The sequence below is a fragment of the Schistocerca nitens genome, chromosome 4 (assembly GCF_023898315.1).
Source record: "Schistocerca nitens isolate TAMUIC-IGC-003100 chromosome 4, iqSchNite1.1, whole genome shotgun sequence".
Classification (NCBI taxonomy): domain Eukaryota; kingdom Metazoa; phylum Arthropoda; class Insecta; order Orthoptera; family Acrididae; genus Schistocerca; species Schistocerca nitens.
The window spans coordinates 550,567,170-550,588,815 of NC_064617.1; the positions used below are offsets into that span (position 1 = coordinate 550,567,170).

Below are 21,646 nucleotides of genomic sequence, written 5' to 3' on the forward strand. Positions count from 1 at the left end.
TGTCTGATGACGTGATAGAAAAGGAAATGGGAGTCGATATGGAACGCACAGGGAATTCAATATTAGAGTCCGGTTTAACAGAAATTAGGATGACATGGAATCAAATAAAGTAAAATGGATAAATATCGTTACTTCGTAATTTCTAAAATCATAGAAGGAAGTGGCAATTAAAAGACCATCCAATTATTTATAGATTCTATGACACAAGAGATATATCATCTGACTTTCAGGAAAATCTTCTTCACGCAATTCCGAAGATAACAAGGGCAGATACACTTGAAAACTGTTACATAAGCAGCTTAAAAGATCACGCATCACATTACTTACAAGAATAAAACAAACTAGAATGAAAAGCATGACAGTTTGACATTATGAAAGATAAAGCTAGCAGAGCGACAATTCTGAACTTAGGATACAGTCGTAGAATTTGTCGACTTAGAATACGAGGCGAAGGGGTATCAATATTCAAATATTCACTGATGACAACGCGGTCCTCGGTGAAAGAGAGGAAGATGAACAGGATGTCTAGAATGAAATGAACAGTATAATGAGCATACACTATAGATCGAGGGTAAATCAATGAAGACAAAAGTAAAATGAGGAGTACCAGAAAGGAGATTAGCGACAAACTCAACATCAAAAATGGTGACAACGAAGTAGACTACGTGAAGGACTTTTTTCATTTTGGATGCAAAATAACAAGTGATGCGCGAAGCAAGGACGACAGCTTAGCATAGGGAATTCCTGGTCAAGGGCAGTCCACTAGTCTACATAGGCCTCAATTTGAGGAAGAAATTTTTTAGAATATACTTCTCGAGCGCAGCATTGTATGAAAGTGAAACATGAACTGTGGAAAAACCAAAACTTAAGACAACTGAAGTTTTTCAAAAGTGGTGCTAAAGAAGAATTTTAAAAATTAGATAATCAGATAAGGAAACAGCAGATTATCCAAATAATTGGCGAAGAAAAGAACTCATGGAAAACACTGGAGGAAGGGACCTATGACCGAACATGTGTCAGTACACTAAGGAAAAACTTTCATCGTGCTAGAGGGAGTGGTAGAGGATAAAGAACTCCAGGTAAAGGCAGAGATTGGGAAGCATCAGGCAAATTATTGAGAATGAAAAATGAAGATGCTACTGTGAGATGCAGAGTTTGGCATCAGAGAGGCATCACGGCAGACCGCATCAAGGTAGTCAAAATACTGATGACTTTGAAAAAAAAGCATGCAACAAGCAGTGAGATAAATTAGAGAGAAATCTGGAAAGAAGAATTAAAGTTCAGGGATGGAGAGATAATAACTTTTAAGTTTTTCCATAGTATTACAGTGTTTTCATACATGGTAAATGACTTAGAAGATCAGTGAATGGAATTAATAGTTTACTGAAAATATGTTACAAGATGTATATAACAAAAACGAATGAATGATAAACGTAATGTAGGAAACACAAATCTGGCGATGCTTGGAGGGATTACACACTAACAATAGTAGATGAGTACACTCGGGACACAAAACTAGCCAACGAAAGGAAAGGAAGCAGGATATAAATTATAGACTAGCATGAGGGAGCTTATCCTTAAAAGAAAACATTGTATAACCGCATACAAATTTCCCTGTTGGAATATTCGCTGTCTGAAAAAAAAAGAAGCAACCAGGTAGCATCGTAAGATGACAGACTAACTTCATACAAGTGCACACATCGGCAAGAAGGTAAATGATAAGAGTTTGCAATTTGGTGTAACAAGTTGAACAGCCACTAAGTGTGTTGGGTTGGTAGTGTTTATTATTGTTTACAGCTCTCGTGGGCACATAAGCGTGAACAGCGCAACATGTTGGGTCATTACTGTGAAAGACACGGATAGGCTGCATATACAGGGTGTTACAAAAAGGTACGGCCAAACTTTCAGGAAACATTCCTCACACACAAATAAAGAAAATATGTTATGTCGACATGTGTCCGGAAAAGCTTAATTTTCATGTTAGAGCTCATTTTAGTTTCGTCAGTATGTACTGTACTTCCTCGATTCACCGCCGGTTGGCCCAATTGAAGGAAGGTAATGTTGACTTCGTTGCTTGTGTTCACATGCGACTCATTGCTCTACAGTACTAGCATCAAGCACATCAGTACGTAGCATCAACAGGTTAGTGTTCATCACGAACGTGGTTTTGCAGTCAGTGCAATGTTTACAAATGCGGAGTTGGCAGATGCCCATTTGATGTATGGATTAGCACGGGGCAATAGCCGTGGCGCGGTACGTTTGTATCGAGACAGATTTCCAGAACGAAGGTGTCCCGACAGGAAGACGTTCGAAGCAAATGATCGGCGTCTTAGGGAGCACGGAACATTCCAGCCTATGACTCGCGACTGGGGAAGACCTAGAACGACGAGGACACCAGCAATGGACGAGGCAATTCTTCGTGCAGTTGACGATAACCCTAATGTCAGCGTCAGAGAAGTTGCTGCTGTACAAGGTAACGTTGACCACGTCACTGTATGGAGAGTGCTACGGGAGAACCAGTTGTTTCAGTACAATGTACAACGTATGCAGGCACTATCAGCAGCTGATTGGCCTCCACGGGTACACTTCTGCGAATGGTTCATCCAACAATGTGTCAATCCTCATTTCAGTGCAAATATTCTCTTTACGGATTAGGCTTCATTCCAACGTGATCAAATTGTAAATTTTCAAAATCAATATGTGTGGGCTGACGAGAATCCGCACGCAATTGTAAAATCACGGCATCAACACAGATTTTCTGTGAACGTTTGGGCAGGCATTGTTAGTGATGTCTTGATTGGGACCCATGTTCTTCCACCTACGCTCAATAGAGCACGTTATGATGATTTCATACGGGATACTCTACCTGTGCTGCTAGAACATGTGCCTTTAGAAGTACGACACAACATGTGGTTCATGCACGATGGAGCTCCTGCACATTTCAGTCGAAGTGTTCGTACGCTTCTCAACAACAGATTCGGTGACCGATGGATTGGTAGAGGCGGACCAATTCCATGGCCTTCACGCTTTCCTGACCTCAACCCTCTTGACTTTCATTCATGGGGGCATTTGAAAGCTCTTGTCTGCGCAACCCTGAGACTCTTCGTGCTCGTATTGTGGACGGCTGTGATACAATACGCCATCCTCCAGGGCTGCATCAGCGAATCAGGGATTCCATGCGACGGAGGGTGGATGCATGTATCCTCGCTAACGGAGGACATTTTGAACATTTCCTGTAACAAAGTGTTTGAAGTCACGCTGGTACGTTCTGTTGCTGTGTGTTTCCATTCCATGATTAATGTGATTTGAAGAGAAGTAATGAAATGAGCTCTAACATGGAAAGTAAGCGTTTCTGGACACATGTCCACATAACATATTTTCTTTCTTTGTGTGTGAGGAATGTTTCCTGAAAGTTTGGCCATACCTTTTTGTAAACCCTGTAGATGCAAGACAGTGTTGTCAGCACATAACAGAGTTTGAAAAAGGTGTGTCATTGCAGGGCTCCATTTAGTTGGCCTGCCGAATCGTGCAGTATCCAGGTTTGGGGAACATTTGGATGTAACCGTGTGCTGACGTTGGACTCTATCAGAACGTGAGGTCGGATTGACTCATCATCAACATTTCATTCCACCACATGTGACAACCATACGAGTGTGGGAGGGGTGGGGGAGTGGGGGGAAGGATCGCTGCATAGTGCACCTAGCACACTGAAATAGGAGTCAGTAGATTTGTTCATTGGTTTGCGATTTCTTTATTGCGGCTTTCCACCATGGTACAATCCGAACAGAGGCAGTGTAGCTGGGGCATCCAGTTGCCTTCCTCATGTGTATGCGTGGCGTCCCACAATGCTGACAGGCGGTATGGCCGATCTGTGGCGCAACGCCACTGCTTCCGTCAGCGACGTTCTCCAGCTCGGCGGCTAAGCAGTGGTGGGTGGCTGAGGAGTGGCTGATGTCTCCTGCGCTGGCGGCCGTGACCCACTATAGAAGCACTGTGGCCAATGCGCTTTGTCCCAGGACTAGGCAAGACGCGGAGACGGCTCTGCAGCTTATGTCTCAGGGCAGGTTACTCTGATAAGAGATCCATTTCCGGATTCCTTACAGCATTCCAGACGGCACCTCAGTGTTACAGATATGTGGTAGCAGTGCTGCAATTCCACACAAGAATATTTCAGTACAAAAGCGACTAGGTATTTATAACTCACGGACCTCACTTGCTTTGGCTTTGCAGCATGTATACTAAACACTTCTGCGTTTGCTGCCGCCTTCTTATGTTTAGGCGTTGCTGCCCAACTATTTTCGTACCTCGCCTGGATGGCTCGCCTCGCAACACGCTGTGGCTGTGTTGTATTTTGTAAGGCGTAACATCTACGCTCACCAGTGGCTGGCTCAGCTGTCATCTACTGCGTGCTTTGCACGTTTCTAACAGAATACAGTCGGGGTAACTCCTTCACATTTGTGTGTGACATCCAAGAACAAGTAATGGACACCCTGAAACATTCTGTGTCATCCCACACCACTGACTGGCCGCCGGATAAGGGAATTACCATACCATGCATAGCAAGCTATTAACTCAACAACACAAATGGCTGCGATTGGAGTGGTGTTATGAAGGGGAAGCATGGACTACTGATGACTGCTATAACATTGTGTTCAGCGGTCATTTGAGGTTCTGCACTACCTAGAATGACCATTATCTGCTAGTATAGCGAGACCCTGGGGAGAGGTCGCATTCTTCCAGAGTGACACTACTGTTACTCCCGGTATTGTGGTGTGGGGAACTATCGAGTATGACTTTGGGCCAGAGCTGGTACTGGCTGATTACGTTTGGTTTGTGGGGCGCTCAACTGCGCTTTCATCAGCGCCCTGGTACTGACTGAGGGAACTCTGACAGCATAGCTGTACATCATGGACACTTTGCATCATCTTGTTTTACCATTCGTATGTCACTAACGCGATGTCATCTTGCAATGAAAAACACTCGTCCATATATGGAACATGTCTCTTATGAACTGTCTTCGTGATGCCGAGGTACACCGGTGGCCGGCAAGATCCACTGATTTGTCCCCAATAGAACACACCTGGGAACAGTTTGGACGTCAACTCTGTCCCAGTGCCAGGATATCAGCTTTCAATTACAATAGTTTTGGGCCAGCTTACCTGAGATGTTTCCAGAATGAGATTTTCACTCTACAGGGGAGTGTGCGCTGATATGAAACTTCCTGGCAGATTAAAACTGTGTGCAGGACCGAGACTCGAACTCGGGACCTTTGCCTTTCGCGGGCAAGAGCTTGGGTAGCTCAGTTGGTAGAGCACTTGCCCGCGAAAGGCAAAGGTCCCGAGTTCGAGTCTCTGTCCGGCACACAGTTTTAATCTGCGAGGAAGTTTCTTACTTCAGATGACTATACAAACGGCTGTATGATGCCCATCCCAACTGAATCAGTGTGTCAATGCAGATAAGTGAGAGTGCATCGTCATACTGATTCGTGTGCTCATACTGCCCAATATCGTCAGAAATTTCATTAGGTTTTAGAATCAACAAAATAACGTCATATACGCCTTCAACCTGTGATATTTCATTTTCTTTTGTCATCCTTTCTGGCTGCTGCATTTTTTTGTCAGGAAATGTGTTATCTGTATGTGTATGGAGCGTTAGTTGTGTGGAAGTCAAACGTGGGTGGTAATATTGTCATACAAGAACTCAATAGCAGGTTTTGAAATGTGGAGTTATAGAAGAATACTGAAGATTTGAGAGGTAGATCGAATAACTAATAAAGAGATACTGAATCGAGCTCGGAAGAAAAGAGCATTATGAAACAACTTGAGCTAAATGTGATACAACACACACAGATTCATCAAGGAACAGTAAATTTGCTAACGGAGGGAAGTTTGTTCCGAGTTTAAAAATCTGTGTGGGTGATCAAGAACTGAATACGGTGATCACGTTTACATCTCCAAAATATATAGTAGGTATGAGGTGATGAGGAGAATTGTATGGGAAAAATTGTATGGAGAATGACGTCACATTTATCTTCAACGACTACAACAAAATATGTTGGAATATTTTGACGATGCTGTGTACAGACTGACTAGCTGAAAGATCAGTCGTGTCCGCTTGTAAGTGAAGTCACCGCGTCTAGTCTTGTCTTAATGTGATTTGAGGCGAGGTACTTTATCTTGATTACCTCAACTAAATACTTAGATTTACGAATATTATGGTTGTAGAGACTGACATTTGGTACTAGTAGCATGGCAAGGTATTTTGCCTAGCGGTAGGTAGGACACAAAAATGATTCGGCAAACTGGTACATGTCCTTTAAGGATCTTATACAGATCGTATGGTTTAAGTAGTCTCGCTGCCGGATTATGACACGACTAGACTTCTTCGTAAACAGCTCATGGTTTGACAAATTGTAAATGGTTGGTCCATCTTGAGTATCTGATAAATGCTGTCAATCGATGAAAGAGACGCTGTTTATGACAATCTGGCTGAAAATTGATTATAGTTATGAAAATTTTATATTTGTGCATGGCCCAAAAGCACTACATGATTATTGTGTGGTTATATTTTTTTCTTTTTGAAAGCAGTTTGGAGTGTGGCAAAGTAAAATAGTAACGATGTACATAGGGGGAAGATGGCTGAGTGACAAGATAGGTGCAAGATCAGATTACCCTTGAGACACTATAAGGTCTGAGCAGAAACTCTTCAGTTTTTTATTTATTTATTTATTGTTCCGTGGGACCAAATTAAGGAGAAGTCTCCATGGTCATGGAACGAGTCAATACATGAAATTATAACATGATAGTAGAAACAGATAAAATGAAATATAAGTAACATATTCAGGCGACAATTCGTAAGTTTAAATAAAGAAAATCAACAATGCAACACTGGAATTTGATTAATTTTTCAGCTCTTCCAGGAGCTCCTCGACAGAATAGATGGAGTGAGCCATGAGGAAACTCTTCAGTTTAGACTTAAAAGTGTTTGGGGTACTGCTAAGATTTTTTAGTTCTTGTGGTAGCTTATTGAAAATGGATGCAGCAGAATACTGCACTCCTTTCTGCACAAGAGTCAAGGAAGTGCATTCCACATGCAGATTTGATTTTTGCGCAGTATTAACTGAGTGAAAGCTGCTAACTCTTGGGAATAAGCTAATATTGCTAACAACAAACGACATTAAAGAAAATATACATTGTGAGAGCAATGTCAGAATTCCCAGACTATTGAATAGGGGTCGACAAGAAGTTCTTGAACTTACACCACACATAGCTCGAACAGCCCGTTTTTGAGCCAAAAATACCCTTTTTGAATCAGAAGAATTACCCCAAAAAATAATACCATATGACATAAGCGTATGAAAATAAGCGAAATAGACTACTTTTCGTGTTGAACTGTCACTTACTTCAGATACTGTTCTAATGGTAAATAAAGCAGCATTTAGTTTCGAACGAGATCCTGAACATGGGCTTTCCACAACAGCTTACTATCTATCCGAACGCCTAGGAACTTGAACTGTTCCGTCTCGCTTATAATATGCCCATTCTGTCTGATCAAAATATCGGTTATTGTTGAATTGTGAGTTAGAAACCGTAAAAACCGAGTCTTACTGTGATTTAGCATCAAAATATTTTCCAGAAGCCACGAACTTATTTCATTAAGTACATTTTTTGATACTGTTTCAATATTACACACAAGATTCTTCACTACCAAGCTGGTGTCATCAGCAAAATATTTTTGAATCACCTGCAATACTAGAAGGCATATCATATAGATAAATAAGAAACAGCAGTGGCCCCAGCACCGACCCTTGGGGAATGCCCCACTTAACAGTGCCCCATTGGGACTGAACATCATTACCACTCTCAATATTGCGGAGAATTACCTTCTGCTTTCTGTTTGTAAAGTAAGAGGCGAACCAATTGTAAGATACTCCCCTTACCCCATAATTGTTAAACTTCTGCAGTAATATTTTGTGGTCAACACAGTCAAAAGCCTTCGTTAAATCAAAGAAAAGACCTAGCTTTCGCAACCTTTTATTTAATCCTTCCAAAACCTCACAGAGAAAAGAGAATATAGTATTTTCAGTTGTTAAACCATTTTTAAAACCAAACTGTACATTTGACAGCAAATTATGTGAATTTAAATGCTCCAGTAACCTTGTATATAAAACCTTCTCGATAACTTTAGCAAACACCGATGTCACAGAAATAGGCCTATAATTATCAACGTTATCCCTGTCTCCCTTTTTATAAAGTGGCCCCAGCACCGACCCTTGGGGAACGCCCAACTTAACAGTGCCCCATTGGGACTGAACATCACTTTTTTTTTGTCATCAGTCTACTGACTGGCTTGATGCGGCCCGCCACGAATTCCTTTCCTGTGCTAACCTCTTCATCTCAGAGTAGCACTTGCAACCTACGTCCTCAATTATTTGCTTGACGTATTCCAATCTCTGTCTTCCTCTACAGTTTTTGCCCTCTACAGCTCCCTCTAGTACCATAGAAGTCATTCCCTCATGTCTTAGCAGATGTCCTATCATCCTGTCCCTTCTCCTTATCAGTGTTTTCCACATATTCCTTTCCTCTCCGATTCTGTGTAGAACCTCCTCATTCCTTACCTTATCAGTCCACTTAATTTTCAACATTCGTCTATAGCACCACATCTCAAATGCTTCGATTCCCTTCTGTTCCGGTTTTCCTACAGTCCATGTTTCACTACCATACAATGCTGTACTCCAGACGTACATCCTCAGAAATTTCTTCCTCAAATTAAGGCCGGTATTTGATATTAGTATTCTCTTGGCCAGAAATGCCTTTTTTGCCATAGCGAGTCTGCTTTTGATGTCCTCCTTGCTCCGTCCGTCATTGGTTATTTTACTGCCTAGGTAGCAGAATTCCTTAACTTCATTGACTTCGTGACCATCAATCCTGATGTTAAGTTTCTCGCTGTTCTCATTTCTACTACTTCTCATTACCTTCGTCTTTCTCCGATTTACTCTCAAACCATACTGTGTACTCATTGGACTGTTCATTCCGTTCAGCAGATCATTTAATTCTTCTTCACTTTCACTCAGGACAGCAATATCGGCGAATCGTATCATTGACATCCTTTCACCTTGTATTTTAATTCCACTCCTGAACCTTTCTTTTATTTCCATCATTGCTTCCTCGACGTACAGATTGAAGAGTAGGGGCGAAAGGCTACAGCCTTGTCTTACACCCTTCTTAATACGAGCACTTCGTTCTTGATCGTCCACTCTTATTATTCCCTCTTGGTTGTTGTACATATTGTATATGACCCGTCTCTCCCTATAGCTTACCCCTACTTTTTTCAGAATCTCGAACAGCTTGCACCATTTTATATTGTAGAACGCTTTTTCCAAGTCGACAAATCCTATGAAAGTGTCCTGATTTTTCTTTAGCCTTGCTTCCATTATTAGCCGTAACGTCAGAATTGCCTCTCTCGTCCCTTTACTTTTCTTAAAGCCAAACTGATCGTCACCTAGCGCATTCTCAATTTTCTTTTCCATTCTTCTGTATATTATTCTTGTAAGCAGCTTCGATGCATGAACTGTTAAGCTGATTGTGCGATAATTCTCGCACTTGTCCGCTCTTTCCGTCTTCGGAATTGTGTGGATGATGCTTTTCCGAAAGTCAGATGGTATGTCGCCAGACTCATATATTCTACACATCAACGTGAACAGTCGTTTTGTTGCCACTTCCCCCATTGATTTTAAAAATTCTGATGGAATGTTATCTATCCCTTCTGCCTTATTTGACCGTAAGTCCTCCAAAGCTCTTTTAAATTCCGATTCTAATATTGGATTCCCTATCTCTTCTAAATCGACTCCTGTTTCTTCTTCTATCACATCACACAAATCTTCACCCTCATTGAGGCTTTCAATGTATTCTTTCCACCTATCTGCTCTCTCCTCTGCATTTAACAGTGGAATTCCCGTTGCACTCTTAATGTTACCACCGTTGCTTTTAATGTCACCACAGGTTGTTTTGACTTTCCTGTATGCTGAGTCTGTCGTTCCGACAATCATATCTTTTTCGATGTCTTCACATTTTTCCTGCAGCCATTTCGTCTTAGCTTCCCTGCACTTCCTATTTATTTCATTCCTCAGCGACTTGAATTTCTGTATTCCTGATTTTCCCGGAACATGTTTGTACTTCCTCCTTTCATCAATCAACTGAAGTATTTCTTCTGTTACCCATTCCTTATTGCTGTATTTATAGCGTTAGAGAACGTCAAACGTATCTCGTCATTCCTTAGTACTTCTATGCGTATTGATTCTTCCTGACTAATGTCTTGAACTTCAGCTTACTCTTCATCACTACTATATTGTGATCTGAGTCTATATCTGCTCCTGGGTACGCCTTAAAATCCAGTATCTGATTTCGGAATCTCTGTATGACCATGATGTAATCTAATTGAAATCTTCCCGTATCTCCCGGCCTTTTCCAAGTATACCTCCTCCTCTTGTGATTCTTGAACAGGGTATTCGCTATTACTAGCTGAAACTTGTTACAGAACTCAGTCTTTCTCCTCTTTCATTCCTTGTCCCAAGCCCATATTCTCCTGTAACCTTTTCTTCTACTCCTTCCCCTACAACTGCATTCCAGTCGCCCATGACTATTAGATTTTCGTCCCCCTTTACATACTGCATTACCCTTTCAATATCCTCATACACTTTCTCTATCTGTTCATCTTCAGTTTGCGACGTCGGCATGTACACCTGAACCATTGTTGTCGGTGTTGGTCTGCTGTCGATTCTGATTAGAACAACCCGGTCACTGAACTGTTCACAGTAACACACCCTCTGCCCTACCTTCCTATTCATAACGAATCCTACACCTGTTATACCATTTTCTGCTGCTGTTGATATTACCCGATACTCATCTGACCAGAAATCCTTGTCTTCCTTCCACTTCACTTCACTGACCCCTACTATATCTAGATTGAGCCTTTGCATTTCCCTTTTCAGATTTTCTAGTTTCCCTACCTCGTTCAAGCTTCTGACATTCCGCGCCCCGACTCGTAGAACGTTATCCTTTCGTTGATTATTCAATATTTTTCTCATGGTAACCTCCCCCTTGGCAGTCCCCTCCCGGAGATCCGAATGGGGGACTATTCCGGAATGTTTTGCCAATGGAGAGATCATCATGACACTTCTTCAATTACAGGCCACATGTCCTGTGGATACACGATACGTGTCTTTAATGCAGTGGTTTCCATTTCCCTCTGCATCCTCATGTCGTTGATCGTTGCTGATTCTTCCGCCTTTAGGGGCAAGGGGCAATTTCCTACCCCTAGGACAAGAGAGTGCCCTTAACCTCTACCCGCTCCTCCGCCCTCTTTGACAAGGCCGTTGGCAGAATTAGGCTGACTTCTTATGCCGGAAGTCTTCGGCCGCCAATGCTGATTATTTATCAAAATTTAGGCAGTGGTGGGGATCGAACCCGGGACCGAAGACGTTTTGATTATGAATCAAAGACGTTACCCCCTTTTTTTTTTACTCTCATTTTGTTTGCGTTTGTTCGTTGCATGTGCTTGGGGCGGACGTCGTAAGACACCCATTTATGTTCGTTGTTGATCGATTGACTCAGTTTTTTTATTACAGAGGGCACGTAACCCTCCGACCGAACACGCTGAGCTACCGTGCCGGCTCCCCTAGACCACGGGTACCGTACATCGCTACCGCTCTAAATATTGGGGAGAATTACCTTCTGCTTTCTTTTTGTAAAGTAAGTGGCGAACCAAGAGCCTGCACTGTGACAGTTACGGTAAAGTGACATTCCGAAATTACACTTATACTAATGTTACGAGAGGGAAGTAATATTAAAATTACAAGCAACTACCATTGTTTAGTACTAAGTGTTACATAGAAGTATCTTGTAGCAACTTTTTTTATATTCACATTGATAATGGTTTCCGGAAACTTGGATCCGCGGTGTCAAAGTATGTGAATTTTACATGTACTACGTTACATTGTATGTAGACGCCAACTGTATCTACAAGTTGTATGTTAAAAATGTTTCGCTATAACTCTCCCTACATCTAGAGGATGATTAGTTTTCCTTAGGAGCCGCACGGTGCTGCTGGTCAGTTGGCCTTTGATACTTTGTAAAGTTCTTGACTATCTTATCATTTTACAAGAGCTAGGACCCTTTCACGACTTTTACATTAGGAAATGTTGTACTATGTTGTTCTTGTTGGGTTTTTAGTCCTAAGACTGGTTTGATGCCTTTTCATCTCTTAATAACTGCTGCAATCTCTATCCTTCTGAATCTGCTTACTATATTCATCTCGTGGTCTCCCTCTATGACTTTTACCTCCCACACTTCCCTCCAGTACTAATCTGATCATCCACTGATGTCTCACAATGTGTCCTATCAACCCATTCTCTCTTTTTGTCACGTTGTGCCATAGATTTCTAGTGTCGCCAATTCTAATCAGTTTTTCCTCATTACCCATCTATATGTATATGTAGACATTTCTCGCTTTGTTTTGTATGCCGTGCACGATTAATTCAGATACTTTTGAACCTCAAATTAAAGACATTTTCCAAATGAATCATTAAAAATTGTCTATAAACAACTGCGATCTGTACATTTCACTGTAACGTTTGGTGTCTACTTACAATGGTCGCTTGGTTCTTCTCTGAGTTGCTTTCTTATGTCATGGATGTCGTGTTCAATTATAGGTTTTCTGGGAACGGGAGACGCCGTCGCACCTGGCAACGCGGGACTCAAGGACCAGCAGCTGGCGATGACCTGGGTGCAGAACAACATCGCCAGCTTTGGCGGCGACCCGCAGCGAGTCACGATTTTCGGACAAAGCGCCGGTTCCATGTGTACCTCAGTGCATTTCGTCTCACCCCTCTCGTCAGGTGAGAACTTGTGGCAGTGTTTATCTCCAACTTTACTTTACACGGTGACCCAGAGAGAACGCCCCTTTTTCAGCAGTTCACAAAAACTTTATTCACACAGGTCGTCATGATTTACAAATGCAGACGTGTTAGTGAGACTTAGAAGTTTGATTCGATATGTGTTACTCACGTCGTAAAGATCGCATCACTCAGATGAGCACCGCCGTTATCGGAGCACTCATGTAGATGAGCCATGAAGCTGCTACGAAACGTGTTCTCCAGTACAGCAACAGGAATACCGACGACTTCTTTACGGGTGTTGGTCTCTGGCACCTGGAGGCTTACACGTCGATTTTAGAACACTTACGGTACTCCCACAGGAATAAATCTAGATTGGGGATGACCGTTATCGTTTTTTCAATGCCAGTTTATCCTGACCTCTGAAACCGCGAAAATAGCCGGTTTCTGAAATAACCGATTTTCAGTCTTTTCTTCCTATTACTTCCTATAGTAAACGTAGAAATAGAACAAAGACTGAAAAACTATGACTTCCTTCGTTTCGAAATACAGATAATCCAAATATTAAATGTAATATAGAGATAAAAGGACAGAAAATAATCTGCCCAGGGTTCGTTGCTTCTCTAGAGGAGTGGTAAGTGTAGAACTACTACAAAAAATTACTGGTATTGTCCTGTTGATTGTAATTGTTTAAAACTACGCATGTTACGAATAGGCAGTGCTAAAGGGTGAACACTGAGGTTGAGGAACTCTATTTTTCGTCTTAATTCACCGGTTTTTAATGGTTACGAGCTGATAAAGGCATATTATGTAAACACAGGCAGCCGATCAGATACTTTGTATTTTCATTGTGAACTGTGAATGAATTGTTAAGTTCTATGTGTGTATTTTGGAAGAATGGGTTTTCATTCTGGACGACATCGGTCAAAACCGACGGGTTGTATCCCATTCTTCAGTGATCTCGTGAAAAGGGAGATTTTTACATTTCTTCCTTGTCTGCCTAATGTACCCAGAACTGCTTTCTAATTATTTAATAATGTCCTACAGACAGTACCTCCAGGTGTTTGGATGAGTAATACAGAAGCGAGGTGAATATGTCACGCCAGAGTACAATACCTATCATGCCTTTCTCCGCTCCAGCACTAAATTAAACTACGCAATACTTCATTTTGCAGGTCTGTTCTCACAAGCCATCCTTGAGAGTGGGACCGTTATCACCGAACATCCTCTGACAATCGCAGAAGCCCGGAACCATTCTTTCGGACTGGGTGCCGCTCTCGGCTATGAAACGGACGATTCGCAACAGCTGATCGACTTCCTACAATCTGTGAGCGCTGAAGATCTCGTGCTGGTAGACGACTCACTCATCATGCCACACCAGGTATTCAGGAGCGCAGCCTCCTTGTTCTGTACTGAGGCTTCACTGCATGGCTCCCTATTCAAGAGCACGCCCGTGGTCCCATGATCTTAGTTACGGTAGGTAGGAGTGTTAGTAGTGGGGGGAGGGAGGGGGGTGGAGTGTATATGGTTTGAGATTTCACTAGGAACAGATTTGGGTTTGGAATTAGAAAGGGTGTAAGACAGGGTGCAGTCTTTCGCCCCAACGGTACAAACTCTGCATCGAAGAAGGGGTGACGGAAATAAAAGAAAGGATCAAGAGTGGGATTAAAATTCAGGGTAAAAGGATATAATTTACTGATGGTAATGCTACTCTCAGTGAAAGTGCAAAAGAATTACAGGCGCTGCTGTGTGGAATGAACAGTCTAACGAGTAGAAATTATGGATTGAGAATAATCCGAAAGAGACAGAAGTAATGAGAAGTAGCAGATATGAGAATATCGAGAAACTTATCATCAAAACTGTTGACGACGAAGCAGACAAAGTTAAGGAATTCTGCTACCTTGGAAACAAAATAATCCGTGGCGGAAGAAGTGTGTTACTGTCAAACATAGGCTTCAATTCGAGCAAGAAATTTCTAAAAATGTACGTCATGAGAACATCATTTTATGGTAGTTAACCATGGACAGCGCCAAAACAGGAACATATCAGAATCGAAGCGTTTGAGATGTGCTACAGAGGAATGTTGCAAATTATTTAGAGTGATAAGCTATGGGGGGGGGGGGGGGTCTCAGCTGAATCGACGAAGAGAAGAACGTACGGAAAATACTCACGACAAGATGGGATAGGATAATGAGGACATGCGTTAAGACATAAGGGAATAACGTCCATGGTACTAGAGGGAGCAGTAGAGGGTATAAACTGTAGAGGAACAGAGGATGGAATATATCCAACAAATAACTGAGGACGTACGGTATAAGCACTACTCTAAGATGGAGACGTTAGCGCAGCAGACGAATTTATCGCGGGCTGCATCAAATCAGTCAAAAGGCTGCTATTCAGTATATATTACACACTTTACTTCTTTACAGACTGATACTGAATGCTTCTGTAGGTGCTGTGCGCCGCAACGAGATGTTGAGATATGTAAATTATTTAGTTCCACGTGCATAGCTTATGATTTGGTGTGCAGATCATAATGTCATACCTGCTAAGAAGCATAGCTGATTATTGATTTGGTACAGTTTACGATTCTAATCTATTTTTAGAAAGCGTATATACTTTTATGTAGCGTCTGTGTTTTGATACATATAGACGTTTTTAGGAAAAAAATAAATTGTGAATATGAATGACAACTGTTCGACTGCACGTGTATCTGACGTATGCATCTTAGTCCACGAACAAAAGCTTTAAAACGTCGTCAAAAATTAATCTGTGGCCTTTTTCTTTCAAATGAATACAAACTAAGTCATACTAAGAGAAACACATTTGTTTCTTGTTTTCACTGTATATTTCCCGATTTCTGCGTAATTCATTGTTCCTCCTGAAAAGTGACAAATCTTTGTGACATATCAAACAACAATAACTTAATGCACCTAATATTCGATACTCTTTCAGAAAACATTAACATGATCAGTCGACTAATGCATACTTTTGATCTTTTCTACTATTATACAACGACGATGCGAATGTGTTGCCAGGCAGCAGAAAAAAACAAAATCAAAGCGAGAACTCATTTATTTTTTGATTTAACATGTTCTGATTAGGGCCTTCAGGCCCTCTCCTACGTCGGACCAAGGTTTCACACATACAGTACCTTTTTCATATCATAGTTACATAAAAATAGTTATAATTCTAATATAAACTAATAAAATGACTTGAGTGTCTATATAGACGAAGTAAGCTAGTTCTGGGGAATGCAGTTTTAAGAAGACTGCACCATCTAAGCGTAGTAGGAAATAAGGAACAACTGGCTGGAAAGAAGGATGTAAAGGGCTAACGGGTTGCTACAGGGACAGTGGTAGTCATTATTCCTGTTTCAGCAGATATGTCATTAACTGTCTTTTGAAACTGGAGATGTTATTGAATTCTCTAATACATCGAGAAGGTCATTCCAGAGTTCATTTCCTGCAAGTGAAAACGACTGACAGAGTGGCTGGGTGATAGAGTGGGACAGAAATGATTTTGCTCTGATGAGAACGGGTGTTCCTGCCATGTTTTCAGATAAGAATATGAAGGTCGAGGAGATATATGAGGGACAGTGTACGCTGATAAGACATTAGATGAGACAGAGCGTACGGCAATCTCTGCGCTTTCCTGCTCGCAGCCAAGATGGCTGTGATATGATGTTGAAGTATGATCAGAGGGTCACACATCACAGATGTATCGAACATAGGCGTTCACGACGTGTTCCAGGTACCGTGAGCTTTCCTGGGAAAGACGTCGCACAATAACATCGCTGTATTCATTAAATGAAAGCATAAATGTTTTCACAAGTTAATTTTTCTGTACGAGAAGAATGAGTATTTTGTATTTTTGTAGGGCGTAGAGAGATGCTGATGCCTTTTTTACACACTGAAGTTACATGCGCAGACCAATTTAAATTTTCATCCGTTATCACTCTTACTCTATGGTGAGTGAGAGAAATTGGTATTTGTCCCATTTAGGATTAAACTTTAACAATATAATCTGAGTCCAATACCGTAGTGTATACGGGTCAGTGTTGAAATTTTCGCAAGCTGTCTCCAAATTTGTCGGTTTCGCTCTTAGATGCCACTAGGGATCAACAAGATTGGTACCTGCGGTAGAACATAACTGACGACAGATCATTGACACATCAATGAGGCAATAGCGAGCCCTTGGGGAGTTCTGATACTGCCTGTCTCCAATGTGATTTCATGGCACCGAATACGGTGAGAGAGAGAGGTATGAGCGAAGCCATTGTACTGCACTTGGCGAGAAACTTAGGCTTGGCTACTAAAATGTCGAAGTCGACAGAGTGAAAAGGCTTTGCTAAATCTGAGAAAGATATGCAGTCACCTCTTGTCCATCCATGGCTGGCTTCAGATGTGCTGTGATGTTTATGGAAACCTGATTGGCATTCGCCTGGTTAGTTTTTTGTAGTTGAGAAGTTTGTTAGCGGGTGTGCACTATATATTCTCAGGCCTTGCACAGTTCAGGAAGAATGCAAAAATATCAGTAATCAGAAGGTGCTGTGTCAACGTTCTTTTTTTATGGTAGTGGTTTACCTAGTCCTTCTTTCCAGACCTCATGGAGAACACCTGTGATTAAGGAGTATTCAAGATACATGTTATGGTGGGCAGATGTGGGTCAATAATAAGCTTCACAATTTGGAATGCGATGCCACTGTGTCCGCTAGGTGCTGATCTGAAAAGCATAATGGCTTTGTTTTTGATGATACTGCAAATAGTATGCTTTATGTATAATTTTTCGTAGCTACAGACGTTTATCCCAACGAAGTAATCAATCATTCTCTGTTCCGTTTTCGCTTTAAGTGCGATGGTAGGTAATATGAAACGCCGGTTCAATTCATCGGCTGCAACAACGGAATCAGCTACAGATTTAATTTTGCGTATGCCAAGACCACGCAGACCATGCTTGTGTTTAGCGTTTGTCATAGCCTGACTGACTGTTCCGTTTCTGCTTGTAACATGATTTTCAGATGTAGGGCGTAGTTTTTATGCCAGCCGTGGAACGTATCTGAGATTCATGAGCTATTTTAGTTAATCGTTAGCCAACGTGCAGACTTCTTTCTTCGTTTTCCATTCCTTGGGGAAAGGAGAAAGCTCATCGATCATCTGATTTCTTAAAATTCTGATGTGTAGTTGGATCCATGAAACAATCATTAAGGAAGTGTTTTCTAGAGATGAAAATGAGGGAGTATATTATGAACAAAAATAAATATTTGTGGCTAAGCGCAGATTTGATACCTCGTATATATCTTTTGCAACATTACATGTGTGAACTACAATTAGCGTTTCTGATTTCAGCCAATAATAGGCCTCTTATGGGGACCAACCATCGAGCCAGACTTGGAGGGTGCCGTCCTCTCTGAATCCTACATTCAGAGGCTTATCGACGGCCGTTTCAACAACGTGTCTGTCATGGCGGGCACAGTTTCTGACGAATCCGGTACGTATTCCGGGCCTGATTTATCGGAACTGATTAAGTTGACAATACTTGTGCTTTAATATGTAATAATCAGAGATTTAGAAGTAAAACTAGGATTGAAATGCCGGCCGCTGTGGCCGAGCGGTTCAAGGCGCTTCAATCCAGAACCGCGGTGCTGCTACGGTCGCAGGTTCGAATCCTGCCTCGGGCTGGATGTGTGTGATGTCCTTAGGTTAGTTAGGTTTAAGTAAAGTTTAGGGGACTGATGACCTCAGCTGTTAAGTCCCATAGTGCTTAGAGCCATTTGAAACATTAGGATTGAAATACAATGCATTTATGACCATTTGTTGAGTTACTCTAAAGAATCGGTGGCAGTCCTTCTACTTCACCGAGCGAGGTGGCGCAGTGGTTAACACACTGGACTCGCATTCGGGAGAGCGACGGTTCGGATCCACGTACGGCCATCCTGATTTAGGCTTTCTCATGATTTCCCTAAGCCGCATAGTCAAACGCCAGGATGGTTCCTTTGAAAGGGCTGGCCGACGTCCTTCCCCGTCCTTCCATAATCCGCTGAGACCGATGACCTCTCTGTCTGGTCTCCTCCCCCAGACAACACACACACACACACACACACACACACACACACACACACACACACACACACACACAATAAATAACAAATTTACACTCCATAAATCACAAAGGTTCTCTAGACAGATGTAAAATATGACACTTGCCCAGCTTGATTGGACAAATGGTAGGACAAAATCCATTCCCTTTATATTAGGGAACATCTCTATTCCATACGAATATTATCTCACTGTTTTAGGGCATCAACAAGTTATGTAAGAACTACTCACAGCTATTGTGGCCGAAGTACTGAAAAGAACTGACAGCTCATTGAGAGATGAAATAATTAATTCTTCGCAATGTTCTTTATAATCTTTTTTTGAGTACAGTACGACAGATAAAAGCAGTATAAATTGGTGGCTGTTTTCTGAATTGTTTCCATGTTTTCAATAAATCAATGGTGTATAATAATATACCTTTTATATTTTTTAATGGATGTTGAAATTTATTTACCTTTTCTTGTCTTAACAGTTTCGTACACTGATAACCTGTGCTGCGGTACACAATATTTATTTCTAAGTGATTACTTGTATTTTCTCACAGGAGACGAAATTATTCGGGATTCGGAAGCGATCGCCAGTATGAACGAAGACTTTGTGGCTGCGATAGGTCCCTTGCTACATCTGCCTACCGTGGAACAGCAAACAGAGGCCGCCAAACAATTGAGGGACTTCTACTTCGGCAACGACACCATTTCAACAGACAATCCAGACCCTCTGGTTTACGTGAGTGATTGCGTATTGCTAAACTAGTTCTAAGTTGTCTTGGTAACCTTTTCAGCGCAGATAGAAGTATCCGGACACCCAACCTGAGGGACTCATTGCGAAGCAGCTCGTTAATGAACACTTGTTCTCTGTCATACGGAATGAGATGAGAACACTGTGTAAGCAAAGAGAGTTTCGTCATATAATTGAAGAAATTCAAAGCTTCGTAGACAAATAAAAGCTCGTCGAAATCAAATTGAGCTTAAGGACTCCAACACTAAATCGTCCAACGAATTAGAATGTGAAATGTAACTAACAACCTGGTAAATAATCGTAGAACGCTTTCATCTTATGTAAAGCCAGGAAACAAATCAAAATCCTTTATAGAACACTGAGTGATTCTACTAGGACCGAAATGAATTGCGTAACTAACGCCGAAATGAATTCAGCCATCATAAGTTATTTTACTGCGGAAAAACCTAACAATGGCCCTCTTTTCAGTTGTCGCGTGAACGACCTGATGTACAGTGTCAGTATAGATTAGTGATCATGATGTCATCATGTCGAAGATGATTACTAAAGTTACAGATCCGTCAAGAAGGCCAAGAGAGTGTTTAAGCTATAAAAAGCAGGTAAGCAGTTGCTGGCACTCCTTAGACAATGAATGGACATCCAGTGTGGTGGACGTAGAGTGATTAAGGACAAAGTTTAAAGTGGACAGATGCGCCAAGAAGTGGATTAAGGATGGAAAGGACCCACCGTAGTATAATAATGAAATCCGGAAAATACTGAGGAAACATACTGTTGCACTTTCGGTTCAAAAAAGAGCTCGTAAATGTTAACAGAATATAGGTAGTAGAAATTCGTGCGTCAGTAAGAAACGCAATGCGCGAAGCATACAACAACTCACACCATCATAACTTAGAGAAAGAGCTTGCCCACAATCAGAGAAAGTTTTGGTTATACATAAAATCAGTAAACTGTTCTAAGTCTTCTGTCCAGTCACTCATCGACCAATCTGGAATGGCAACAGAAGCTGGTGAAAAGAAAGCTGAAGTATAAAATTTGACGTTTAAGAAATCATTCACGCAAGAGGATTTTACATTCATTCCGTCGTTTGGCTGTCGTACAGACTCCTACAAGGTGGACGTAGAGACTGGCGTCCGTCGCAGTTACAGACCAGTATCCACAACATCGGTTTGCTCCAGGTTTCTTGCACACATTCTGAGTTAGAATATGAAAATTTCCTTGAGATAGAATAGCTTCATCACGGATTTAGGAGGCACCGCTTATGTGAAGCTAAGCTAGCCCGTTCCTCACACGGTATCCTGCAAACCGTGGAGGAAGGGCAATAGGCAGTTTCCATGTTCCTAGATTTTCGAAAGTCATTTGACACGGTGCCACGTTGCAGATTACTGGTGGAGGTCCGAGCATACCGTTTAAGTTCCCAGATATGCGACTGTGTCGAAGACATTTTATTAATGGAACCCAGTATGTCGTCCTCGATGCCTAGTGTACACTCACACTCAAAACTATTCGAACGACTTGAATTACATTTCGCCTGATTCGCATGCAACCGGCATAAAGCAGCTGTCTAGCAGGTCCTCTGATCGCTCCTTGGTACAGTTGTTTGACTATTGAAAATGGTTCCAACAAGTCACCACTAGAAAACACTACTCTGTATCGCAGTAACTCATGATGTAAAGTAATACCACGATGCTACAAATATCAGGGAACATCTTATCACAGATAAGACTGTCCTTAAGCTTGTAAGCTCGTATTTATTACAATAAATGACATACCTGAAATGTTACCACTCTCATTATTACGACAGATAGGTAATGCACGTAGTAAGTTCGTCGTATTCATGATTTCCTCTTCAAAGTAACATACAGTACTTATTATTCAACACAAAATGATATTAAAAATTTAAGTTATCCACGAGCAGGTA

General features: G+C 41.6%; 1 protein-coding gene across 1 annotated transcript in view; it reads left to right on the forward strand.

Moving 5' to 3' along the window:
- LOC126253186 (cholinesterase-like) overlaps nucleotides 1–21,646 on the forward strand; it is a 62,178-nt gene that overhangs the window by 16,653 nt on the left and 23,879 nt on the right. Inside the window, exons 4-7 of the mRNA XM_049954349.1 lie at nucleotides 12,710–12,895; nucleotides 14,068–14,273; nucleotides 18,241–18,382; nucleotides 19,535–19,716. Of these exons, the coding sequence (XP_049810306.1) occupies nucleotides 12,710–12,895; nucleotides 14,068–14,273; nucleotides 18,241–18,382; nucleotides 19,535–19,716 (716 nt within the window). The remainder of the gene's footprint in view (nucleotides 1–12,709; nucleotides 12,896–14,067; nucleotides 14,274–18,240; nucleotides 18,383–19,534; nucleotides 19,717–21,646) is intronic.